The following is a 26603-nucleotide window of genomic DNA, read 5'->3' on the forward strand; positions in this document are numbered from 1 at the left end:
CAAATTATCATTGAAATATAGACGAGAGTTCGGATTCATGCTATTCGAAACAAGTTTCGGGTTACTATTGCCAGCATCCAGCCACTTTTGCTTAATTGCTAGTCTGCGTTTGAACAAGGATAGCCGGAATGCATTGAGTGCGAGCTGGGAGGCAGCGTCCAACGGAAACATCCGAAGGCTGACGGTGTGTAACTTTCTGCCACTCGGCCAAAGATAGATAAGAGGCTTTCATTACGCTGAACGGGGAAACCATGTGGTTCAGAAGTGTACCTTATGATGTACTGTTCAAGAGCATTGTTCTGTATGGTCGTGCTGCGGATGGCTGAAGCCTAAGAAGAAACAGTCGAGGACAGCGTCTCTCACTGAGTACGTAGCTGACCAAGTTCAATTTGGCTATCCGACCCCACAGAGCCTATGGAATCGTATTTGGAGGACAAAAACTAGATATACTTCTGCATTTCTCCTACAGTCTCGGCCAACTTTTCTCTCATGGTTTTGAAGGCCAAGAGTTGTACTTTACCTGCAAAAGCAAGCATGTCCAAAGTCCATTAAACACGTTTTCGTTTACTGTAACGCAGTTTTCTTTTGGAGATATTAGAGAGAGACCGTTACAAATAGATGTGCAGGTTAACCCACATGACATATGTTTTCTTGCCAGCTGAACGGGATTTTCAAGACATGAACGTTCTTCTTTCGTTAAGGTTGCATGCATTCTGGCGTAGTATGTTAGCGTATAGATGCCGTGATGCTAAACACCATCCTTTGCCGAGTGCCTTGCGAAATTGGTTGTCGAAGTGAGCCATCTGTATAAGGTGATTCATTGCGACAAATATGGTATGTCACTCTTTGATGCTCTCACACCTATTAAACGGGTGGGATGTGTGATGACTGACAGTTAATTTACTTGTAGCCAAGCAGAAGGTACAGAAAAATATATTCACGGCGCAGCACACTAAGCGTGAGGCTGCTAGGTTTGAGAAACGTTTCTGACGCTTGTTCGATTCCGCACAGCGCCAGAGTGTTTTTTTTTTAATCATCGAAAACATTGAGCAAGGTTAGGCCCACATTTTAAAACTCCACAATATTTGGGAATGACACACACCTTTGGACGGTACAATCTTCGAGTTCGGCCTGTATTTTTGGTTTGGTAGATTAGTGGAAACAAAAACTTGTTCGAGAGTGACAAGGAATGTTATTCCCATTAAAAGGCAACGTAAACAGGGACAGCGGAACGCCTCACGCAGCAGAAGATTGCGCTGGAAACTATGGGTCCTACATCGATAGAATCAGCCCGCGTGACTTGCATTACCCATCGGCAATCTGGCGGGCCTTTGCAAGGTGAACAGATTGATTTCTTTCAGATATACAACTTTTTTGCTTGCCGCAGGGGCAGGCGCCTCGACATCGTCAATGCGCACGCACGTTACGACGAAACATAGGGGACGCTGGTAATGCTTTGAAGCCCAAGTACGCGAAGCATAGCTGAATCGTCTGCATAGAGGCTGGACGCTTCTGTCCAAGATGATAGGCGGCGATTTCGGAGGTTCGGCAGGTTCGGCGCTGGCGGACGCAGTCCACCGCGGAATAGGTCCTCTTCCTGCTGGCCAACGCGTCGCAGTGATAACCGTGCGCGAGGCACTCACGGGGTGGAGCGAAGGCTTTGCACGCTACGGTGTGCCCTGCGAGATCGGCCATTACTCTGTGCAAGGGGAACAGCGCGAGTACGTCGATGGTGCTATTCAAAAGAGGTACCTGCGTGCGTCCATCCCCTTGAATCCTGACTGGGATCTGAACACCGGATACGAAAATGCACTGCACAGAACAGGAGAAGGCTCGCCGCCGACGCATCACCTACTTCGCTGGGTTATGCTCAACAAGGACAAAGTGGTGACGCCTTCGTCTCGGGCAGCTGGGTGGTGAGTGTGTCGTACCGTTGTTGCGAGGCGAATCCTAGTATGCAATATTCATCGCATATCAACTACTCTATATTTCGTATTGCATTAGGTACAGGGGCCTAGCCAGCGTTTGGCCATCTGGGAACGTGCCTCGCAGCACTCGCTTCCCCCACCTCCCACCTCCGAATTTTAGTATCATGTTTTCGTGATGACGTCCCGCTTGGCATCGTGGAAGCGCAGCCACCAGTTGCACGTGATTCAATGCAAATGGGTGCCGTATTCGTTCGACCCGACAGGGGGTGACGCTCTAATCTCAAGGATACATGGCATAAAACAAATTTTGACAACTTCTAAAATGTCTTCCAAAGAAAGCAGCTTGTTTCTATGATAAACATAGCACTTATATTGGAGAAAATTGCAGAGTAGCACGAATTAAATCAATATTTGCCCAACCACAACCTTTTCTGAAAAACGTAATAGCAAAATAGCAGGCATTTTCTTTTACGCTTGCACTGAGCACACGTTTTTTTCGTCATACATTCGTGTGTGCGCCCTTCTGTAGGCCTCGCTCGGCGCTCCGATCTACAGAAGGTGCAAATTTTCGGCTATCTCCGAGTGGCCGTCTCCGGTATCCGGCTTCACCGGTTACTGCCCGACGCAGCGATGAGCAGTGTAATGGTGAACACGCGAGTGCGTGATGATGATGCGTTATTGGCATACCCTTTGAAACGGTGCGGGGACAAATCGTCGCCGAGCCTGCTTGAGTGTATCAACTGCGGCCGCGCATAGAAGTAAGCCTGCGAATGTACAGTAATGCCTGGAGGTGTGTCCTCGTGTCGTCTGCTTCATTGTTCGCGCGTCAAAGCCGCGTTGCAATGAACAGAATTTCAGTTTCAATAGCATGTCGCCGTCGTGGCGAAGCAAGCTCCGTGTTCGTGTACCACATTTAAAGGCTGGCTGGTTTACTAACATGATGCTTTATTAGTTGCGTAGAAGTCGGCAAACGTTTCTGTAGAAAGAAACAGTTTCAACCTTCTCATTAGCTCTAACATTTCACGCAAGGAACCATGTTCCGCAAGGAACCTTTTGCCCAAGAGAAAACAGTTTGCTGAGAATGATGCAGTTTATTTGGCTCAGGGTGGGGCATCAATCGGTCAGGATGGGGCATCTAGCCTGCGACTTGCAAATGCAATGCAGACTTCAGATAAGATGCTGGTCCTGCTACACTACTGCAAGTGAAATTCCATTTAGCGCACACCTCTTGGCAGGCGAACAATGAAGCAGGTCCTTCTGACTGGACTGTGGGGGGCTAGCCTGACTGCTCTTTTTATCTTCTTTTTACAGTTTGTCTAGTGTAGTCTTGTCTTTGATTCATAGCTGCAAGTGATCAATATTGTGGTTTTTCTTTTCTAATATCTTTTCAAAAGTTGGCGGAAGTACATTCACTGTTTTCCATGTAAACGTGCGCAGTATTCTCGAGTGCTGGAATGAATTTTTTCCCGAGTCGGTGCTGTGCGTGACAAAGCTGATGTTTTCGTATTAACTGAAATATTGGCCGAGAGCATATCGGTCTGTTTTCTGTCTAACGTTATCACAATCATTTCTTTTACCCGGAAAGATTGCCGCGGGGGTGGAATGGCTCTTTTTATCAAATATCGCTGGATTTCGAGTCATCTTAGTGCAACATTTACAACTGCTGAATTGCTAGCGCTTCGTATTCACACAGAGTATCTTGCCATTGCTTTGCTCGTTATCTACAGGCCTCTAAATCAGCGTCAGATAGTTTGTGGATGAGGTGCGTCTACTTACTTTTCCATCTGGTCGAGTATGCATGATAGGTGACGTTAGTATTGACGTGCTGTAAAAAGAACGGCACATCGTTACTGTATACTTGAACACGCTTGCTAATTTTGTGATAGAAGCCGTTATCAACCTTCCGACACGTGTCCATGTTTTGGGCCCATCAGTCGTGTCTTCATGTTTAGATCGTGTGAACGTCCGTACCGAGAATTACCAGGTCTTTTTGTTCATTCTTGAGCAAAAGCTGTCCGATCACTTCTTTGTGGGTGTACCGTTCTATAATGACAGCATATTACCGTCCTTAAGCCGATATCAGAAATATAGGTTGTGGATAACAGAAAACTTGACATGTCGTTACAGCATTACGATTGGCTATCTTTGCTTGCGGAAATTCCCGCAAGTGAACTGTATGATTCTTTTATTGCTGTCTACGCACAGTTAGTGCACACATGAAAAAGCGTAATAGTCATAAAACAAGGAAAACCGGGGTGCCCCTGGATAAATGGAAATATTTTATCCGTGACAGCCGAAAGAGAATCAGCTTGGGCGTGTTATCGTCACTGCCCTAAAAATAAAGTTCTTCGTGCACCTTATAAGATGGCTCGCAATAAAGTTACTGCGGTGCATTGAGATGAAAGACGAAAACACTTCCAAAATAAATTTTCTGATTCTAGGAATAATTAATGTAAGGCTTGGTCTGTTATTGAATTAAGGGCTCGTACCTGTAAAGGTTTATATGAAACAATTGCTAAGCATTTAGGACCTCCGTCTATTCCGCTAGCAGACCAATTCAACCATTTTTTCTCGTCAGCTGCAGCAAAATTGTCTGCTAATACGACCAGTCATCTTCGTGCGCAATCGGTGGCTGAGTCTGCCCTTCTGCCAGAGTGTACTGACGATGTTCGTTGTATCCCATTCAACTTCAAGCACTGGAAGTCAGCGGGATTAGATGACGTGTCTGCGGACGTTTTTCGCATAAACTTTGAGGCCCTGAAGACTGTTTTGTTAGCAATATAAAACGACAATATAGTACCACAAATCATGACAGCTGGTCTCAAGGAGGCTCTTTTAGTCTCCGCTTTTCAATAGCGAACAGGTTAATTCTGTTACCAATTATAGACCTATTGCCATAGTTTCATGCATGCTCTGATACTTGAAAATCAAATTTTTCATGTAATGAAAAGCTTCATTGACACACATAACCTGCTATCGCCAAACCAAAAGGATTTACCTCCAGGCGCGGCACTAGGTCAGCGTTAGATCAACTAACCGATTTCCTAAATAGTGCTCTTGAAGACGACTTTTCTCGCTCATTATTTTTAGACATATCACAAGCTTTTCATTCCGCGAAGATATTCAACTTTGTAAAAATCATAGCCATGACTTCAGAGGGCCTTTCTCATCTTTCCTTGAGGATTATTTGCATGGTCGGACTCAAGTTGTAGTAATCAGAAAAGCACACGCAAAACGCAATTTCTTTTGTACTACCGTCCCAAACATGTTGCACTCTAACCCCCGGCGTTTTTGGAAAACGATAAAACCCGAAAATAATAGCTCTATCTCTCTATGTGATAATTCTGGCTCACCCATTTCTGACTCAAATGTTCCTGATGCCTGGAACCTTGCATTTTGTTCAATGTTTACAAAAGAATCTGCCAATGAACTACCAGATTTACCATTCTTCGATTTTACACCAATGGAAGGAATTAATTTTACGCCGGAAGGCATCGTTAAGATAATAGACGACCTTAAGTGCTCATCATCCTGTGGGACCGACGGTATTAATGCGAAAATGTTAAAAAATACGAAGTATGTCTGTAGTTCGATCCTCTGTATGATCTTTCAGCAATCACTTGACACAGGCACTGTTCCAAGAGACTGCGAATCAGGGAAGGTCGTTCCAGTCTTCAAGAAAGTTGATGCGTCTTCCCCAGGTAACTACCGCCTCATTTCACTCGCCAGCGTATGCTCCAAAATCATGGAAGATGTCATTTACTCTCATGTTGCTAACTTCTTAACTTCAGTGAATTTCTTTCACCCTAATCAACATGGCTTCAGGAAAGATCACTCATGCGAAACGCAGTTAGCTTTATTTATTCATGATATTCATTTAAACGTCGACTCTAACATTTCAACTGAGCCCTGTTCTTGGATTTCGAAAAGGATTTTGATAAGGTTCCAGATTCTCACCTTTTACCAAAATTATCACGCCTAAACATCCACCCACTTGTTCTTAACTGGATCCAGTGTTTTTTTAACTAACCGAAAACAGTTTGTATATGCGAACAACCTTACATCTTCCGTTTCCTCCGTTCTATCTGGTGTACCTCAGGGCACTGTTCTTGGGCCACTCCTATACTTAATCTACATTAATGACCTGCCATTCACTGTAACCTCTGCAATACGTCTCTTCGCTGATGATTGTGTCCTATACCGCCCTATCAATACCGTCGCAGACGTCTCTACTCTTCAGACGGACTGGTGTGCTACAGGGCTCATGTCCCTAAACGTTAGTAAGACTGTGCATATTTCATTCCATCGTCGACCTAACTACATCCCCCCTGCCTACAAGATTAACAACCGCACTATATCTACTACCGACTCCTTCAAGTCCTTAGGAATTCACCTATCCAAACATTTGTCTTAGACAAATCATGTAAGCCACGTAATTAATTCAGCTTACAAAATTCTTGGTTATCTTCGCCGTAATCTCTTCATGGCACAACCACCCGTGAAATCAGTTGCCTATAAAATGCTCGTGCGACCAAAACCTAAATATGCATGTGCTGTCTTCGACCCTTACCACACTAATCTCACTAATGCCCTTGAAAGCGTTCAAAACCGTGCTGCTAGATTTATTCTTTCAGATTACTCATATCACACTAGTGTTTCATCACTAAATTCTAAACTAGACCTATCGCCTCTTGCCTCTCGTCGTCGCATCTCTCGCCTATGCCTCTATCACAGGTTTTTTTATTCCATACCTCGTGACAGCCGGCTGGTCCAGCTGGCTCATCGTGCTCGTCGAACAGGCCATCCGAACTCAGTAATCCCACCACAAGCCCGCACCACTACGTTCCTGCAGTCATTCTCTGTCCGAACTGCCCGAGACTTGAATGGCCTTCCCAGACAAACTGCACTCATCCGCGATACAGCGTGCTTTAGATCGGCCATTGAGTGTTCCGACTCATCTTTCTAATTTCAACATCAATTCCGCGTTTTACGTGTCCACCCCTCATGCAATGTCCTATTTTGGACCCTTGAGGTATTAATAAATAATTAAAAGTAGGCCCACACAGCTGTCCAGTTGGGTTCCTCAGGGGGAGCTTTTAGCACCCCTTTCATTTAACTTACATGTTAACGACCTCACTCTATCCATTAATTGCCGAATTTTTCAGTATGCTGACGACGTGCTTGTAGTATCCCCTCATGCTAATTATGGTCAATCCGTGGCTGATTTACGTCATGAGTTGGTACTCTAATAACTTAATTTCTATCAATCAAAACAAAACTAAACTCGTATGTTTCGACAATACCCCGAAACGTATTCCTGTCGTCACTCCTTTTCTTCATTCTCCTCAGTGTAGTAATTCCTCCTGATCTCCACTTGCACACCTTTCAAGCGTCAAATATCTGGGTGTTTATTTTGGTTCCAGCATGTCTTGGGATAGTCATTTGGGTAGCGTTTGTGTACGGCTGCGCAAAATAGCGTGTCTGCTAAATTCTACCAAGACATTATGCCCAATTCATGTCAGGAAAATGATAGCTTGTGAATTAGGATAGTGTGTGCTGTGCAATGGAATTTGTTCTTTCTACTTTAGTTTAGTGCTTTGGAGCAATAAGGTTGTTTGCTTGACAAAATATATATTTAGTGCCGTAATGTATGGCCTTCCAATTCCCAAAAATTCTAGTGTGCCTTTTTTTGCTTACGTGTGCCTTCATTCAGGTTATTACTTAAAGAAAGTGTTATTCTTACGTACCTGTGGAATAATCAATTAGGCCTCCCATATATCTCCGCTCGAACATTGCGTCCGCGAGATCCTTTCATTTTACCGAATGTGCGGACTAGATATTGGGAACGTGCTCGTGCTTTCTATATTCCAAGTGCTCTGAATGACCTCCCAATTAGCATTTTCTCTTTCGACAGTGACAAAGAAGTAAGCTCGCTTATCTGTGATTTGTATGCTTGATTTTTTTTTTCGTTTTCTTCCTGCTGAGACCAGGTATTTTCATTATGTGAACTGAGATTGGTGTGTGCTCTTACTTGTCCCTTGCTCCCGGGCACTGCCCCGCAAGCCATCTGTTGGCTTGGACAGGCCCATATTTCTACCCTGTATATACACAAATAAGGAAATATTGCTATTACTATTAAGCCACGCCTCCAGGCAATACTGCACATTCGCGGACTTCTATGTGCGGCCACGCTGGCTGCACAGGCGCTGCGATGAACACGGCCGCGCACTAGCGTGTTCACCCAAGCTGTACTCATTGCCGTAGGCCGGAACAATGTTGGGTTGGAGGCCATACGCCGGTGTGTGCGTCTCCTCTAGCCCGGCGGTGGCCGGAATGCAACGAACTATGCCTGCGCTTAATGGCCTATGCCTTCCGTTGCTCCGTGTTGCAATGGTGTTAACCCCTTGTCGACAGGTGAAACACATGATACGTGGCGTCACTGTACTAACCTTATAAAACTAACATGCCGAGGATGACGAGGCCACCTTTGAGGAAGATAGGTCCTCCTATCGAAATGTTGGCCAGCCTTCCTGACGCACTTCATCCCTGTTTCTAACCTTTATACCACATGATACGTATAGTAATTATTATGGCATACTAGAATTGAAAAGAAAATACCATATATTTACACAGAAATTGTTTGCCGTAGCAAGAAAATACATAGCTATTCTAGCACTAGTATCAGAGTTTTCTTCTTTGTATGCTTTGACTCAGCTCGTCCCACACCCTGCAGAAGGTTTGCAGACTGTGTATTTTTTTTTCACTGGTTCTGAGATTCTACTACAAGTTGTGCACCTTACCATTTCGGCAAGGCTAAAACTGAGTGCACAATCAGAGTTGTCTAGATTTTTTCGAGGAGTTCTGGCGGTGGTGTGAGCAGCGGTCAGTTGATGTATGCCTAATAGAAGACTCCAAATTGGAAGACTAAGGTACGTTGGACACTTTACTGTTTATTGCATTTAAGCACTTACAGCATTGAATGACATGCGACAAAAGGAAGTTGTTACAACGGGGTGCCCATTTGGCCGTGAATGTAGCGTGGGCTTATTGGTTTGGAGCCTGACTACTTGCGGTTTGCGTTATGACCGCTGAGCGAAGACGATTGTGTGTTCTTGTGTGCTATAAGTATTAATTTTCCTTTTTCTTAATATTCAATCGAGGTGACACAACTTAAAATATATGGAAAGGACTGTTGTCTTCTATAACTCCTTTTAGCTACGTTTCCGTGAAGCAAAACGGTCTCAGCAACAATGTCACTGATAAAAATTTACCGCACATTACGTATTGAAAAATGCTACGTATGTTTCTGAGTGTTATCCTTATGTCGTCATGTCGCTTTCACCGATCAGTCGAAGTCATTCTTTGTTCGTCATTCTAACCTAATCATGCTGTCGCCATTCACTCGTAACCATGTCGTCATTGTCATGCAGTCGTCGTCATTACTTCGTCGTCAGAAAGTCGCTGTCATGCGTGTGTTGTCATAGCATGATCTTCATGCCGATAGGGTGGCGCAATCGTCATTAGTTTCGTTATTCGGTTGTCACTACACGCTCGTCCTCATGTGATTATCCCCATTATACTTTCTTACAAAGTTTGCACCGTTTGGGGTTATCTTGTCCCACAGCAATAATCGTCATCTTGCCCGAATTTCTTTTCTGTAACGGTGTGGAACCGGTAACTCCAAGTCACGAATGGCACGAGCCCTATCATCGTGACATAGCATTCTCTACAGAAAAGTTGCGAGCGCAGATTTTTTCAAGGGAAACGAAAGCAAGGCAGGTGATTATTGCGGCGAGGCAACATAAATGCCAAATGGCGCAAACTTCTTAAGGAGTAAGATCGTCGTCATTTAGGAGAGAGCTCAAGCTAGGCCCAAACTCCGACGCCGCCTATTCAAATACATTTATAACGCAGAAATGCTTACCTGAAATAACTTGTATACTAAATTTTAATGAAATACGGTGTATTTGAAAGAGATGGCAAATCCGAGTGACTTTTAGAGCGAATTTTTTAAAATTATTATGGCGTGATTTTTTATGAAGGTTGCGAAAAATTAACAACTTTCGCAAAAAAGAAACACTATGGTCAGAAATTCGTAACTCGGCACCAAAAATACATGTTACCGTTTAGTTAATCTCATCCATGAGAACAATCAAACCGCACAAATTTGATATTTAAATTTATACCTCACGGGAATTGGTTGGAGTGTTTACGAAGGTTTTCCAAAAGTGGTACTCAGACATTAGTGGTGTATTTGAGGCACATTAAATTTGTCAGTTGTGATAGTCCTCTCAGGCACATTTTGCAAAATTAAAATATCCTTTTTTATTGCTAAGATAGGTCGCTTCTCCGGCTTTCGGGCTAAGAAAAAAGTGTAGCGATCTGAGTCATCTTGACTTTTCTGAAAATTTGCAATTTGTAAAATTCTTATTAAAGAGAACTTTACGGCTTAAATGAAAAATTTACTTGCAACGGTCACTAAATAAGGACTTCTTTGAAGTGCAAACCACCTCATGAAAATTGTTGAAGTGGGTGCCGAGGAAAGATTTTTCCTTTTCTGTTTATTTAGATAAAAGTCTGGGAGCTAAAAGTTCCCTATAAGAATCGAGATCTTGTTGTCGTGATGCCCCTATAAATATACCACTTTCGTCGTTTCATCGTCGCACCGCGTTGGCGTCACAGTCGTCACTACGCCGCCATGGTTTGAGTGACCTTGGCAAGCGAGTGCAAGCAAAGTAAACAGTATTAGAGTACGAAGCATATAGGTTAACGAACGAAACTCTTAAAATGATCGCGACACATGTTGCGTAAGCCTGGCTTCATAAATACAGTGTATCGCTACATTGTGCTCTAGTGGTAATCGCATTACGGTGGACAGTCATGGTGAGATGAGATCTGCCATCATTTTCTTTTTTCACATGCCAAGTATTTCGGTAGGCTGTTTGCTAAAATGGGTGTTATAAAAGCGTTATAGGACTGTTGCTTATATATTCGCAACCATACTGCCCAGTAACTTTGTGTCGTTGGGTAGTGAGAAGCCATTACTCAAACATAGTGTCGTGTGCGCGAATGGCGCGGATAGCGGGGTTTTCGCGCCACGCTTGGTGCAATAGGAATTAAATTTGGCTTCTTGCTAGGCATTGAATGAGGCATAGCTTGGAATTATTTTGTTGATCCCAGCAGGAGTGGTCACTATTGAGAGCTCACTCACACGTGTTGAAGTTTCCTTGCGAAGTGGAGCAATCCACTTAAAAGGATTAGCCATGAATCGGGCGCTAAAGGAACTGTTCCTAATTTTAAAAAATACATTAGGATGAAACGAAATAAGTATCTTGCAAGTGGTATTTAAAGCGTCTACTGTTGCAAGTATGAATAATCAATTATCTAAGTGTTACGCAAAAAATTTTTCGAGCATAATAAGTATTAAGAATTATAGCATGTGTACCGAACAGTAGCTTGCAGCTCAGCAGCATCGCCACGTGCATAAGCTCGTGGTTTGAGCTTTCAGCTTGGTCGCCCGCCTGTGATGACGCCTTCACGAAATTACGCCGCCTACAACCTGGCCATCTATCCTACGCCACTACGATCCTGCAGCCCCCACCGAGGTCCCCACCGATGTCAGCGACGTTAGACTCGGCGCCGTACTCGCGCAATGGAAAACGGGGTTCGATGAACATGTCGTCGCCTACGCCAGCCGACATCTGACAAAAGCTGAGGCTCGGTTACAGAGGAACTCGTCCATGGTTTCTCCATGGTTGCAGTACTTGTCCATGGTTGCGCAGTGGCTATGGTGTTGGCCTTATGAATACGAGGTCGCGGGATCAAATCGCGGTCATGGCTGATCATTTCAATGGGGGCGAAATGTGAAAACACCCGTGTACTAACGTGCACCTAAATCTATAGATTTAGGTGCGCGTTAATGAACCTCAGGTGGCCCAAATTCGCGGAGTCCTCTATAACGGCGTGCCTGATTCTCAGAAAATGGTTTTGGCACGTAAAACCCCATGATTTCATTTTATTCCTGCCCCTGGAAAATGCCACCCTGGTTTGTATGGTCCCCCTTTGAGGTCGTCACTGACCACCGCATCCTTTGTGGGCTGCTAGGCCCTTCAGCTACAGGAGTGCGACATTCCCATTGTTTACCGCAAGCACGGACGTTGCCGCCCTTTATCGCTCACCGGGCTCCGCTGACAGCGTTTGTCTGTCCGCCCTTGAGCCCACACTTACGTCTCATGCACAGCGCAACATGCCGTTGGAGCAGCGCAAGAATCCCTGGATGAGTGCTCTCATCAGCATCCTTTCTGATCCATTAACCTTTTCACCATCTCGCGCTCTTCGCCGCCAGGCTATCCACTTCTGCACTCGCGACGGCCTTCTTTATCGTCGTAACTACCTTTCTGACGGTCGTTAGTAGCTTCTTTTGATACCTCACCATCTCCCTGACTTTATCTGCGACGCTTTCCACGCAGACCCACAGTGCGCGCATGCCAGCCTGTCCAAGACCTACGCTTGACTAAGCCTCCGATTTTATTGGCGTGGCATGTATAACTACGTCCGAAAGCGCATTCGCTCGTGTGCCCAGTGCCAACCCCGAAAATTAATTGCCGGTCAAGTCTACCCGTCAAAACCCCATCCCTGCTCTAGTCAACCATTTTATCGTGTTGGCATAAACAAATAGCCATCCACTCCAGCAGGGAACCGCTGGCTTATCGTTGCAGTTGATCCCTTGACCCACTATGCTAAAACAGCCGCTCTGCCGACTGCCGATGCCGGCGAGGTTGCATCGTTTCTTTTACGAAATGTCGTTCTGCGCCACGGTGCCCCTCGCGAACTTCTGAGCGATAGAGGCCGCTGCTTTCCTTCCGATGCTTTGAAGGCACCACTCGACGAATTTCAAATCGTACATCGCGTAAGTTCAGCGTATCATCTGGAAGCTAACGACATGACAGAGCGCTTCAACCGTAGTCTTGGCAATATGCTCTCTATGTACGTCACCTCTTAACATTCAAATTGGAAGCAAGTTCTTACTTCCGCAACGTATGCGTACAATACTTGCAGCACAAGCAACTACTGGATCTTGCCTGTACTTTCTCCTAAACAGACGAGAACCACCTAATACGTTAGACACCGTTCTTTCATATTGTCACGTGGTGGTGACGTTGAAGAACACAGTAGCAATACTGTGAAAGACAAAACTAACTTTTATTGGGTGAACCTGTGTCCACAAAAACAGGCTACACTTATAGCTCAACGATAGCGGCGAACACGGTCGGCGATCGGCGAAAATCTGACCAGCGGGTCAAGCGCGCCGGCTTTTATAGATCAGTCGTCGAATGTTCCAGAGTAATCGCTGGGACCCGCGTGCCTTCCACAAAGTTCTACATTATTCGCGTCGCGCACACATCCGATCAGATTACAAAAGGTTCGGTCAGAGACAGCGGATAGAAGCATCGATAACATTCCAGAAATTTACAGGTGCGTCCTGCGCTGTATGATAACATTTGTTAGGCGGTAAAACGTGTCGCCCGTTAGACAAAGAAGTACACGTGTTAATATAAACCTGACGCGTCCGAAAATCCTCCGCTGTCTGAAGCTGCTCGACATGCCGAGGAATGCAACTAGATTGCCAGCTTTTTTTTTCCACCAAGGACCAGTGGCAATCCCGTCAATCAGCTGATCGTTCTGCACCAACTTTTTTCCTTACATCTCTGGTCCTGCTTCGGGTGCTCGCTACCGCAGACTGGTAAAATTCCCCCTTTGTAAAACATGTCGCACAATCACTCGGAGCCTACCGCGTTCTGGAACAAACGTACTCCATCAGTTACCGCGTAGTCCCTGACGCCGTCGACAGACCTATGCCATTGCGGCCGCGAACTTGATCACGTCTCTCGCATTAAGCCGTATTACGACCCAATAGTAGTCTCTTCACTTTACAGCGGCAGGATGGCGCCTTTTACTGCAGAGGGCGCTTGCAACGAAGAAGAGTAGACTGTGCCTCAGCGGAATCGCCACCGGCATGAGCTCGTGGTTTGTGCATCGCCGAACGCTTGTGACTGCTCCCCGTTCGCCTGCGTCCGCTGCTAATGGATGTCTTAGCGCACGCATTTCTTTTTGTCTCACGCAGAAACACGCAGATGACCTCAAAAACATTCCTGTGACTGTAAGCTAGTGCGGTAGCCCCAAAGGAAAGAATTACAGGAAGAGTCCAGTTCAAGCCAAGCTTTTGGAAAGGTTCTTATAAGAATACTTTTCGTTGATTAATGAAACGGCGGCATGTAAAGAATTATGCAGATCCTACGCACTGTGGGAATCGATGTAATTAGCAAAGCATTCCGTGCTGAATGCTTTGATTGGCGATAATTAGCGGGGATGTTGACGCCTAAAGCTTAATTTCTTCAACGATTAGTCTAACAGGAGATTGATGGGTTGATGTTAACCGTTACCTTGCGGGCACCACTGCTGTTTGTCTGCGTAGTACACAGAACGCACAGGGAGAGGTGTTTGCTGGAGGCGTTGTTGTGCGCCATAATTCGTAACCTCTGAGAGGGTTGAGCTTAGGCATTGCCTCACATGGCGCATCGCATCGTGGCAGAAGTGTTTAACTTGAATTAGATAATGGGGCTGTACGTGCCAAATTCACAATCTCATTATGAGGCACGCCGTAGTGGCGGTCTCTGGATTAATTCTGTCATCGAGATGTTCTTTAACGCGTCCGAAAATCTAAATTCCCGTGCGTTTTTTATTTCGTCCCTGTCGAAACGCGGCTGCCGAGGTTGGGATCAAATACACGAACCTTAGCAATGCCATAGACGCAAAACTAACGCGGCGGGCACACAAGTGTTGATTTGACGGTTGACCGCTGCCATAGCGTCGCCTGGACCCTGCAGTGCGCTTTAAATAATGCGGCTCTGCTTCTGCACGCCCTGCGTAATTTGTCCGCGTGACATATTTGCATGGTGTTTATTTTTCAGAAATAGCAGCAACGTACTGTACGGTACCTTGAAGTGAAGCTTATCCAGTTTCGCCACAACCACCGTCGTATAGTAATAGGGTTTGCTTGCCTTCTCACGTCACCTCACTTGTATGGGAACTGCCTCTTCTCCTCCGTCCTCCCTACAGTTTTATCCACGTCTCCTGTTGACCCGCACCTTAGTTGAAAGGGAAGCACTGCAGTTTCTCCAATGCTTTTGAGGGGAAGTCACGGATAATCACAGCTGTCAAGAGGCTAATGTAGCGACGGCCAGGAAGCGCCAGGGGCCATTGTGCACATTCAATGCGGTGGGGCGAAAACGAGTATCTAGCGTTGCCTTTCCTCTCTGACTTGCTCCTGTCATGTATGCACACGCCGTGACCCCCCTCCCCCTTGACCCAGTGTGCACAGCAGCAGCAGCAGTGGGAAAGTCCAAGGAAGAGGAAAAAAAAGAAAGCTTCGCTTTAAAATGAAGTTTTACAGAGATTCACTCACATTGAGTAAAGAGCACAAAGGCCATATCGCCAGACGAGACTTGTGGAAGTGAAAATTTAGTTGGGGGACTCGGCACCGTAGTCTCATAATCGTTACTTCAATTGTTCTAGTGGGGCACGATTTATTGTCCAAGGAAAATTGGGATACGAGAAATCACATGTTGACAACGATGATAGCGCGAACTTATGTGCAGTGGTATGTTTTCTCAATCGCGCTGCAGTGGTCAAAGCTGATGTAGATAAAAATGGAGATTATAGGACCATTGTGGAATGCTTTTGCGAGTGCATCTGCATATTCGTTTAAGGTTAGGCCTTTGTGGCCTGGCACCCACACTAAACGTTTGCGACTTAAGTGCCTTGGGAGAGTAGAATATTCCATATGAATCTGAAAATTTCGGTGTGGTTACTGAACAGACAGAAAGGAGTTACGTAACTAGATGATAGTATTTTGAGTAAACCTAATGGAGTTGGCAATAATTCGGCCTGAAAGGTCTTGTAGCCGAATGGAAAAAAGACCGATTTAGATATGGTGATAGAATACACACGCCTGCTTTTTCTTCACATCGCTGTAGTAACCATCAGTTACTACAGCGATCTTTGTATGCCAGTGTGCAAGGTGGTCTTCCAAAATACTATTCAAGTATTGACAGGGAAAATATTTAGCATTGCTGGGAAAATATCGTAAAATTCAAATCTTAGCTACTGGAACAGGAATTTAGTAAGACGGCCTCGCACAACTGAACAATTAGCGAGTCCAGTAGTTTTTGTACGAAAACATCTTAAGGGCAACGTGAGCGATGCCATTGATATTAAAAAAAAAGAGGCATATTCACTGATGAAAATATATTGTGGTCTCTTGTGCGGTGATGCATATATCTTTAGAAAAGTTTGTAATGTTAAGATATGAAATCGCTTGAGAAGAGCAGGCAGATTTGCGTCTTTATATACATTATGATAAGCGACAAATTTAGGAAGCCCAAGGCATAAACGTAATGCCTCTCGTTCTATTAGAACCACAGGCCGAATTTTGTGTGCAGGTCCGCCAGCAAGGAAAACGCAGCCGAACTCTATTATCGCGCGAACATACGTGCAGTATATCATAGTGAAGGCATGCCGACGCAAACCTGATAGATTTCTGCTAAGTCTGTGCAGCATTTTCACTACGCGTGCTCCCTTTGAGGTAATTTACTCTATATGCGGACTCTAATGAAGTTTTTCGGTGTACACTACACCCAAATATTTAAGTAAGTTCTCTAGTGGGATAGTTTCTTGTCCACAAAAATCGAAATTTGCACATGAAATCTTTGAAGGAAAACCAAGACGGCGCTTTTTCTGATATAAAGAGAGAGGTCAATGCCTTGAAGTCACATATCGAGGCGGTTCATATAGGACTGCAGAGTTCGGTAAAAAGCATGTAAGTCTTCCGATGCAGCAAAAAATGCTCTGTCGCCGGTGTATCAGTACACATGCACATGCTGTTGCAAAGGTCCAGTACTCAGTCAAGCATTAAGCAGCAATGGCGATAAGATTGATCCTTGTGTTAGACCTCTAGAATGGGGACTTCTTAATGGAGACAATCCGCGTAGAGCGCAGTAAAATTTCCTGCCATTTAAAGATTCATAAACCCATGCGACAAAATACTTTGGCGGACCTGCATTCTGAAGCGCGTTTGTTAGGCTCACATGTTCTACACTGTAATACGACTTGGTGATACACAAAGTGGCTAAAGCTGCATATTTTTTCGGACGCCGAGCTAGCTGAATATGATTTTATAGGTCGACATGGGTACATCATATAGAGTACGCGCGTCTGAAGACAATTTGGCACGGGCTCAATATCACGTCCTCTTTCAGCCTGTTGTCTATGCAATCGTGTAAGATCCTTTCGATGAGTTTTACTAGGTTAGATGTAAGAGATACTGGCGTAATGTTGTTTAATGCATAACCTGCGCCTTGCTTTTTTAATAATGGGATTACTTTTGCAAGTCTCCATTTCGGAGGAATCCCCGAATTCATAATAAAATGGTTTACCTCATTAAATAATGCGCGACGATATCTTAACGCTTTTATTATTGCCGTAGTAATGCTATCTGTACCGGGGGGGGGGGGGGGGGTGCTAAATTAGGCAGCTGGATTAGTACATTTCTGAGCTCCGAAACTGCAACTTCTTCGATGTCTTTACCATGAGGAGGCGGCGTAGCGTGATGGGGCGAAATCGACCTAAAGCAACATTTTAGACCTTTAGCAATGTCCTCCAGTAAATTGGCCAAATTTCAGGGTGTTGGAACCACAAAGTCAGCATTTGTGCCGGAAGGACCTTTTTATTTCCCAGAAATCAAAAGTCGTTTTCTGTTGTGGCATCTGAAAGAAAGTCGAAGTGCTTACAGTTAAAGTCGTCTTTCGCATTTCGCAAATGCTCCTGCCGCGAACTTAGTCTCTCCGGTTGCTAGGACAGTGGTTATTAAGTAGTTTTTGCAATGCTGCTCTTCTTATCTTGTAATCGCGTGAGCATTCTGCGTTCCGTCAAGGGTTAGAAGAACCGCTTTCAGTGGAGTGCTCACTGAATTGAGACGTTTTTCACTCACACATAGTAGACATGATCCATTAAACTCAAACTTGTGCTTATCAAGAGTTATATGGAGTAAACGTGTGAAATTTCTGGCATAAATTTCACGTTTGCTTGGTGTGGTGCCGCCGCGTTCGAGACGTAGGCTGCTAAAATGGCACGAAGGGACTCGCAAGACCGGACGATACCCAACGCATTTCATTTCGGTGTAACTGTAACGGTGTAACATGGGGGCGCAAGCGCACGAGATCCAACTGTCGATGAGCGTGCTGGGCTCCGGCGGCGCAGCAAAGTCTGGAGCGCCACCAGTAAGGGGTCACTCCTATGCTGTAACTTTTCAATTGCCCCTTCATCTCTAAAAATGCTCCTTTATAGTACCCTTATACGCCCGAAACTTGAATATGCATGCGCTGTTTGGGATTCTGCCATTGACAAACTAATTAGGTCATTAGAAGTCGTGCAAAATAATTCAGTTCGTTTCATCTTTCGTAATTACAACAGAACTGTGTATCTGCCACGAAAACCAGCCTTGCACTTACCCCACTTTCTTCTCCTCGTAAAATCGCGCGTTTAGTTCTTTTTCATAAATTCTACCATCATTCAACACTCCGCAACGATTTCATTTTTCAGCCAAAATACGTATCGCCTCGAATTGATCACCGTTATAAAGTTGGTCTTGAATCATGTCACACTAACACTTTTTTTTGCAGTCATTTCTTCTGCGGTCATCCACGGAGTGGAACCATTTTTCTGGTAAAGTCGTATTCATTTACGAAAACTAAATATTTCGAGCAGTTCTAGCTAAAATTATGTAATTGAAGCATTTTTGTTGTTTACTGTATGGTTGTAACCTAAGTTCTTTTGTGTTTACCGCTTTACAATCTTAGTTTGTTACCAATTTATCCTGACGTGGTCAACCCTAGCTTAAAGTGTATAATCAGAAGCCCTTGTACGTAAACGTTCTAACTGCTTATATTTGTTTCTTTTCTTAGTTCCTGTAACTCACTCCTCTCTGTAATGCCTTTGGCTCTGAGGGTAATAAATAAATAAATAAATAAATAAATAAATAAATAAGATTGTGAGTGCTATTTCCCAGCACCGTACGCAAAACATACCGGCCCACTACGAATTAGGAGATGGCTCAGAGAGAGGGAGATGCAAATGAGAAAGGCAGGAAGGTTAACCAGAGTTAGTCTCCGGTTTCCTACCCTGCGAGGAGATAGCTCAAATGAAAGACTTGCTGTAGCATAAGTTTTCATGTGAAATTTCATGTGAAGACGTTTCACGTACCCTACAGCGGATAGGCCGTGTTACACCTCAAGACGGCAAAGGGCATTCCTTAGGTGTTTCCCACTAGGCACTTCCCCTTCATCAACGCCCGCTCAGACGTCGACGCAGCCCTGGTGCCGACTGTTGAGGGGTCAACAAAGAAGCTCCCCTCAAGGTGGCAACAATAACCGAATTCTGCAGACGCGCTAAAAGCTGTGACTGCCAGGCTTCCAGGGTAGCTGCAAGCTTACCTTCACGGAGAGCCCACTAGACGACAGATCCCGCCGGCCAGTTTCACGACGCCACCGCTTTCGCGGTGCATGCCGGTGCTTGCAGTCATCCGGGCGCTGCAACCGCCCGGGGTGCCTGTGCGTGCTGTTTCCGAACGATTCTTGGCCATTTTCAGTTTGTGTGCAGCCATCGTGCGATGGGAGGATTCACCTGCTGCGTTCGTGTAGTACCAGTCAATCTGTGCCCCATAGTCCACACAGGAGCCAGGCTAATGAACCAGCCGCGTGTATCGAAAACGTTAAATGCCTTCACTGCATTATGCTTGTACCCTGTCAGTTTCTATTCTTTCTGGTGTCACGCTGTACTGCTAATCTGATGATAGTAACTATACTACTGTTGACATGAGCTTGACTGTATAGTCATTCTCATTTTCATTATTATTTATTATCCAGACATCCCCAATGGCCACAAAGATGTGTATTGTAATGGGAGGGAGGGCACACATAAAGTACACAGAGAAAACTAATAAGGAGGAAAAATACTTAGTAAAGAAGCAATTACAAAAGACCATAAAAAAACAAGCGAGGTTAACAATATCGCAAAAGAGGATATCATATAATACCAGTGCAAGGAAATGCCTTCGAAGAAGTAGGACTAGAATGGCACAAAAATAATAATGAAAAATAAATCCAACGCAATTAAATGTAATCGCAGAGAAAACATTGACCATTTTGTAGAGTAGCCATTGCATGAGCGCGCTGCAACGATAATGCAGTGTTTTAGAACGTAGTTTTAAAAACTGATCTGCAACCACAGCAACTGCTATGGAAAGGGAAAAAAATAGGGAGCTCTGAGGTAACTTTGTGCACTTGCGACTCGAACGATAGCGCTTACAAGCGGCTTAATGGACCAGTACGAATCACTGATTATAGTATGTTCGGCTGCGTATTCACGTGCGCAAAAGATGGGACGCTCGCCTGAGATCACGCAGTCGGAGCTTTCGAAGCAGCAACCGTACCATTCGCTTGAATGCACATAAAAAACGCCTCCTAGCTTACCTAAGAACTTCTAGATATTGTTACCGAACTCTGCAAGTCGTGCGCGGACCCTATGAAGGTAAGCGTTATTAAGGCACGAAAGTTCCGGCGCCACACTTCAAACCTGTCTCCAACAGGTATACAAATCGTATGCCCATCGCTAAGCAAACATAACATTGCAGTCACTGAGATTCGCGTGTGCAAAAATAGTAATGAAAGACCGCGTACATTGGCATGTGCTACATACATAGCTCGAAGAAATAAGTTACTCAACGCCCAATCAGGGAGTAAGAACAGAAATAAAATAGCAGCAGGCACTTTTGAACGTTCGTCTCGCATGCTGCAACGAACAGCCGATGTAATTTCTTAAAATACTCGCATGGCGAACTTTTCTCGGTGGTGGAGTCGCAGAGATGTCTGGGAAGCTCGTGCGCAGTACTCAACGAGCGGGGGCTGTGGTGGTGTGGTCGATCAATTGAAAACAACTAAGGTGATTGCAGTGCTACATCCGGAAAACCGGCGCATGCATAGGTCGGTCGATGGGATCGGTCTATTGATGCAAGGGGCTAACGTCGAGGACATCCGTGGGAACTGCGTAGACTTCAGGCTCCCAAACTGCAATGTAGTGGCCTCGTATGCGCTGGCGATCGCACAAGATTGGAGGCGGAGTCGGGCGTAATGATGCGACGGCGTGGGGAGTATTGTGAACGGTGCGACCATTATGATTGGCCGAGGCGGTCATCAGATTCCCTGGTATAGTCACTTAGGGAAGACGCCTTTATTGAAAGCGGACACTCTTAATGCTACGAGTGTCTTGGCGCGTCCGGACGTGTGCTCACATCAATGTCCTCAGGCATCTCGTGAGCTCATACGTTTAACGTGCTCCTACTTGGAGTGGGGTCTCATATTTGGAGCCAGTGTAAATATGTAAAATAAACCTTTTTCTTTCTCTCCTACTCCAGGGCGTACGTAGTCACGCGTGTGAATAGAGAACTGCTGGCTTATGTGCTATCCCTAGCCGCAGCAAATGGACAAAAACAATGAGATAGAGGCTGCACTCAAAGCCAATTGGTGCTCTTGACTGCATAGGGTGAGTGCCTGGCTTTGCGCTTGAACTTCGTCGGGTCTTTTAGCCTAGGCTTACTAAAAAACCAATAGAGCGTACAGAAATACGTATTGTGATACTGTGGTTGTTGTACGTCTCAGCCGAAAACAGCTTTCAACGTAGATCTCAACCAGCTGCTAAAGCCACATGCCATACTTGTGTGGGAGTAATTGGAACCTGGAGATCTGCCAAATTACAATCACTTGACGACTAAGGATTACGACTTCTTGCAATTGATTCGATACGGCGGAGCGCCACTTCGGGACTTGGCGCTACTTCTGTGTAAAGGCGTTTGGCTTTTGCTACATTAGCCAGGCTTCAAATTCTCCTACGAAAAACAGAATTGAACCACTGGTAGTTGTTTAATTGCGTTTCAATTTGTTTCGCAGCAAGTATTGTGGAATAGCTGAGCCAAACCTTAATGTAGCGACCATGGACCTAATGAGTTGGACGAAGCCTAGCTGTTGTGTAAAGATATCGACCTACAGTTAGAGGATGGCAGCTCACAAACCGAAATTCGAATATTCATGTTAGACAACAACAGATATCACGAATACATTGAACTCTTTGGCAACCTAATCCTAAAAGAACAAGAACCAATTAGGCATCACCAGCAATCGACTAAGCAACAAGGGGAGATGGACGCTCTCAATGAAGAGATTGAAAGATTGGAATATGATTTTCACGGCAACCAGCATAAATGCCAAGCACCCGTGGAAGCAGAGCACTGAAGGATGCGAAGAAGTAACACGCACGGTTCTACCGATGTTAGCGAGAGAGGCTAATTCCTGTGACCATAAATGTACAGGCGCCGACAAAAGTGGTATACTCCACGCAGCGAGAGCCGGAGCAACGGATGGATGGATGGATGGATGGATGGATGGATGGATGGATGGATGGATGGATGGATGGATGGATGGATGGATGGATGGATGGATGGATGGATGGATGGATGGATGGATGGATGGATGGATGGATGGATGGATGGATGGATGGATGGATGGATGGATGGATGGATGGATGGATGGATGGATGGATGGATGGATGGATGGATGGATGGATGGATGGATGGATGGATGGATGGATGGATGGATGGATGGATGGATGGATGGATGGATGGATGGATGGATGGATGGATGGATGGATGGATGGATGGATGGATGGATGGATGGATGGATGGATGGATGGATGGATGGATGGATGGATGGATGGATGGATGGATGGATGGATGGATGGATGGATGGATGGATGGATGGATGGATGGATGGATGGATGGATGGATGGATGGATGGATGGATGGATGGATGGATGGATGGATGGATGGATGGATGGATGGATGGATGGATGGATGGATGGATGGATGGATGGATGGATGGATGGATGGATGGATGGATGGATGGATGGATGGATGGATGGATGGATGGATGGATGGATGGATGGATGGATGGATGGATGGATGGATGGATGGATGGATGGATGGATGGATGGATGGATGGATGGATGGATGGATGTTATGAGCGTCCCCTTTGGAACGGGGCGGTGGGTTGCGCCACCAAGCTCTTGCTACTATGCTGCCTAATATCCTACCTAGGTTAACCAATGAAAAAAAAAAAGCACTATGAACTACCGCGTCCAACCTTTCTGATCCCCTATTGCGAATTGTGCTTTTGTACGTCTCCGTTTTTTGTCGTTTCCCTACTTTTCTTCCACCAATCCTCCAATCGCCTCTTACTAATGTCTATTGCGGACCTGTTTGCTTTACCACTGCTCCCGCTGAACCCAAGGGCTTCAAGGAGGCCAGTGGTGCCTAAATCGACCGCTGGGTAGACGTCTTCACATTCTAATAAAATATGCTCCGTCGTTTCCCTAGCTTTACCGCAGCAAGCACATGCTTCTTCTTCCTTCTTATATCTCGCTTTATAGGTGCGTGTTCTAAGGCATCCCGATCTCGCTTCGAAAAGTAATGAGCCTCCCTTTGAGTTATCATAAATGGTTTCTTTCCTGATTTCGTTTTTTCCTCTTAAGTAGTTACTCATGGCAGGTTTCTTTTCCATTGCCGCCACCCATGAGATTAATTCAGCCTCTCTGACTTTCCGCTTGACCTTCCTTGTTGCTGTGTTGCCCACCCCACAGGCCGCATACTTGCTGGTAAGCTTCCTAGTTCTTTTCCTCCACTGTGAATCAATGTTTTGCCTGTACAGATACCTGAACACTCTCCCGGCTCATTCACTTTCTTCCATATTCCTCAGCCGTTCTTCATACTCAATTTTACTGCGAGCTTCCCTCACTTCAAAACTAGTCCAGCCCATATCCCCCTGCACAGCTTCATTTGTAGTCTTCCCGTGACCGCCCAATGCGAGGCGACCCACTGACCTTTGGTTCCCGTCGAGTCCTGATTGTACCCCTGATTTAAAGCAAACAACCGCATTTCCAAAAGTAAGTCCTGGAACCATTACCCCTTTCCACATACCTCGGAGGACCTCGTACCTATTGTATCCCCATAGCGCTCTGTGCTTCATTATGGCTGCATTTCTCTTCCCCTTGACTGTTATGGTTTTTTCCTGTGTTTCCATATATCTATTGTCTTCGTTTATCCATATACCAAGGTATTTATATTCTGTTACCCGAGGTATTTCTTGGCCCTGTATCTCCACTGTCTGTTCACTGTTTTCATTGAATACCATAACACCCGATTTTCTAACACTAAATTTCAAACCTAAATTGTTGCCTTCCTGTCCACAGATATTAGCCAGACGTTGCAAATCGCTTTGCTTGTTAGCGAGCAACACAATGTCGTCCGCATAAAATAAACCTGGGAGTTGCTGCGCTATTACTGTACCTGCCTGTTTGTATGAGAGATTAAACCCGATATTACTTCCTTCCAGCGCCCTCTCCATCCTCACCATGTACACCATAAACAGCAGCGGGGATAAAGGGCACGCTTGCCTCAGTCCCTTGTTGATATGAACTTTCTCCGCGCTCCTCATCCCTTCCCATTCAATGTAAACGGTATTTTCTAGGTAAATCTCTCTCAAAAGCTGTATACAATCGTTACCTAAGCCTTCCCCTTCCAGAATATCCCACAAAATGTTGCGGTCTACGTTGTCGTAGGCTCCTGTAATGTCTAAAAAGGCCACATACAACGGTCTGCTTTCTGCTTTTGATATTTCAATACACTGAGTAAGAACAAACAAGTTATCGTCCAAACGCCTACCTATTCTGAAGCCATTCTGAAGCTCTCCCAAAATGCCATTATTCTCTGTCCATGCTTGAAGCTTTAGTTTGATTGCCTGCATTGCTAGCCTGTATATTACCTATGTAATGGTCAACGGTCTATACGAGTGAATTCTGTCTTTCTCCCCCTTACCTTTATAAATTAAATTCATTCTACTTTGTCGCCAACTGTCTGGTATCCGTCTATCTTTTAAAGTTTTTTTCCACTGCTTTCACCAGAGCTTCCTTACTTTTTGGTCCTAGTTCATTTATCAGCTTAACGGGAACCTCGTCTAGCCCTGTGGCTGTACGCTTAGGAATTTTCTCTTCCGCCTTCTTCCAGTTTAAATTTGTCAGAACCAGCTCCTTTTCCTGGGTCTCTTTCATGCTCTTTTTTTCCTCAATTACAACCTCGTCATTGCCTTGGAAAGATTCGGCTGTTATCTTTCGGATGTAATTTATTGCCGCTTCTCCTTCCAGTCTGCTTTCATCTTCGTCTAGGCAAATCTTCGGTAAACTGCATCGCAACGCCATCTATAGGCAGCATCTGGGATCGAGACAGCCAATGGGTGCCCTTTATTATCAGCAGGCATGTCGTTCGACTCAAGTCAATGTTTCGTGCTTCAGCTCGCCAAAATGCCGAGCGACGCCGCTACTTCGGCTCCCGCTGCGTGGAGTATACCACTTTTGTCGGCGCCTGTACGTTCAGGGCTGAAGCCAGATTCGTAGACTGTGGCCTAGTTGCTGAGGATTCCGTTGATGGGCACGAGATTGAGCGCGACGACTGTGCCAATGGAATGCTACAGAACCAGGTAGATCAGCTGTGGATGATTTCGCACACTTATGAAGGGAGTACGTCGCGAAGGTAGCTGTTGCAGAAGTCTGAAGTGACCCCAGCTCATTAGCTAAGAGCACCAGCGCAGTGTTCTATCAGCCGGAATAGTGCTCTAAAGCACAATGTAGGCAAGGTAGTGCAGTTGTCGACACCTCCCAGGTTAGCGAGCTTCGTTGCACAAAAGAAAATAGCTGTATAGTCCCAAAGTGTTCAAGGGTCTCCGCTAGTCGAGGTGGCAATAACAAGGGCGATTTACCCGCAAATAATTCACACTGTGCAGTTGAGCTGGCAATCGGGACCGACAATATGAGTGTGGCTCAGCCAGAGATCCGCAAGTGAAAGGCTCGGAAATGTGCACCAGAAAGCGTGTTATAGAAAGAGGCGTTGCAGAGTCGGGAATGCAGTAGAGAAGGCAACGCGGCCTAATAAAGGGAACGGCGCTAAACCTTGTGGGGTGCGCAGTGAAAGCCTTAGAAAGGTGCCTGTGTCGCTTGGAATGTTGGAAGTAAGAGCACGTCCGAGTCGCCAGACGAGGCAGGAACAAAGAGGACGTTTGGCGGGCAAGCGAACAAAAGCCAGGGGCAATTAGGTTCCCCTTCCTTGGGTTCTTTCGAGGTGTATTAGGCATGACACAGAAGAGTGAGGTGGTAAGGCGATGCAAACTGGTCACACGAGGAACTGGCGCCGACTACAGGTGGGTCATCAAGGAAGCTCTCCTCAAGGTGACAACGACCACTGCATTCTGTAGACGCCGCAACAACTGCGAAGGCCAGGCTTCCCGGGTCACATCAAGCTGACCATCATGTAGAGACCACTAACTTATGCAAAGGGCCAACGTCGAGGACATCCGTGGTCGTCAGGTTGCGAAAAAGCCAGGTAGTTGCGTCGTATGCGTGGGCGCTCGGCAGTATTGAAGGTGGAGTCCGGCGGAATGGTGCAACGTCATGGGAGGGACG

The 26603-nt window shown here is 45.5% G+C and overlaps 1 protein-coding gene across 1 annotated transcript in view; it reads left to right on the forward strand.

Moving 5' to 3' along the window:
- Nucleotides 1-1354: 1354 nt before the first annotated feature.
- Nucleotides 1355-26603, forward strand: part of LOC129382421 (decapping and exoribonuclease protein-like) — an 80806-nt gene continuing 55557 nt past the window's right edge. The window contains exon 1 of the mRNA XM_055066312.2: nucleotides 1355-1916. Coding sequence (XP_054922287.1) covers nucleotides 1522-1916 — 395 coding nt within the window. The 5' untranslated portion in view covers nucleotides 1355-1521. The remainder of the gene's footprint in view (nucleotides 1917-26603) is intronic.

The sequence above is a fragment of the Dermacentor andersoni genome, chromosome 6 (assembly GCF_023375885.2).
Source record: "Dermacentor andersoni chromosome 6, qqDerAnde1_hic_scaffold, whole genome shotgun sequence".
NCBI classification, from domain to species: Eukaryota; Metazoa; Arthropoda; class Arachnida; order Ixodida; family Ixodidae; genus Dermacentor; species Dermacentor andersoni.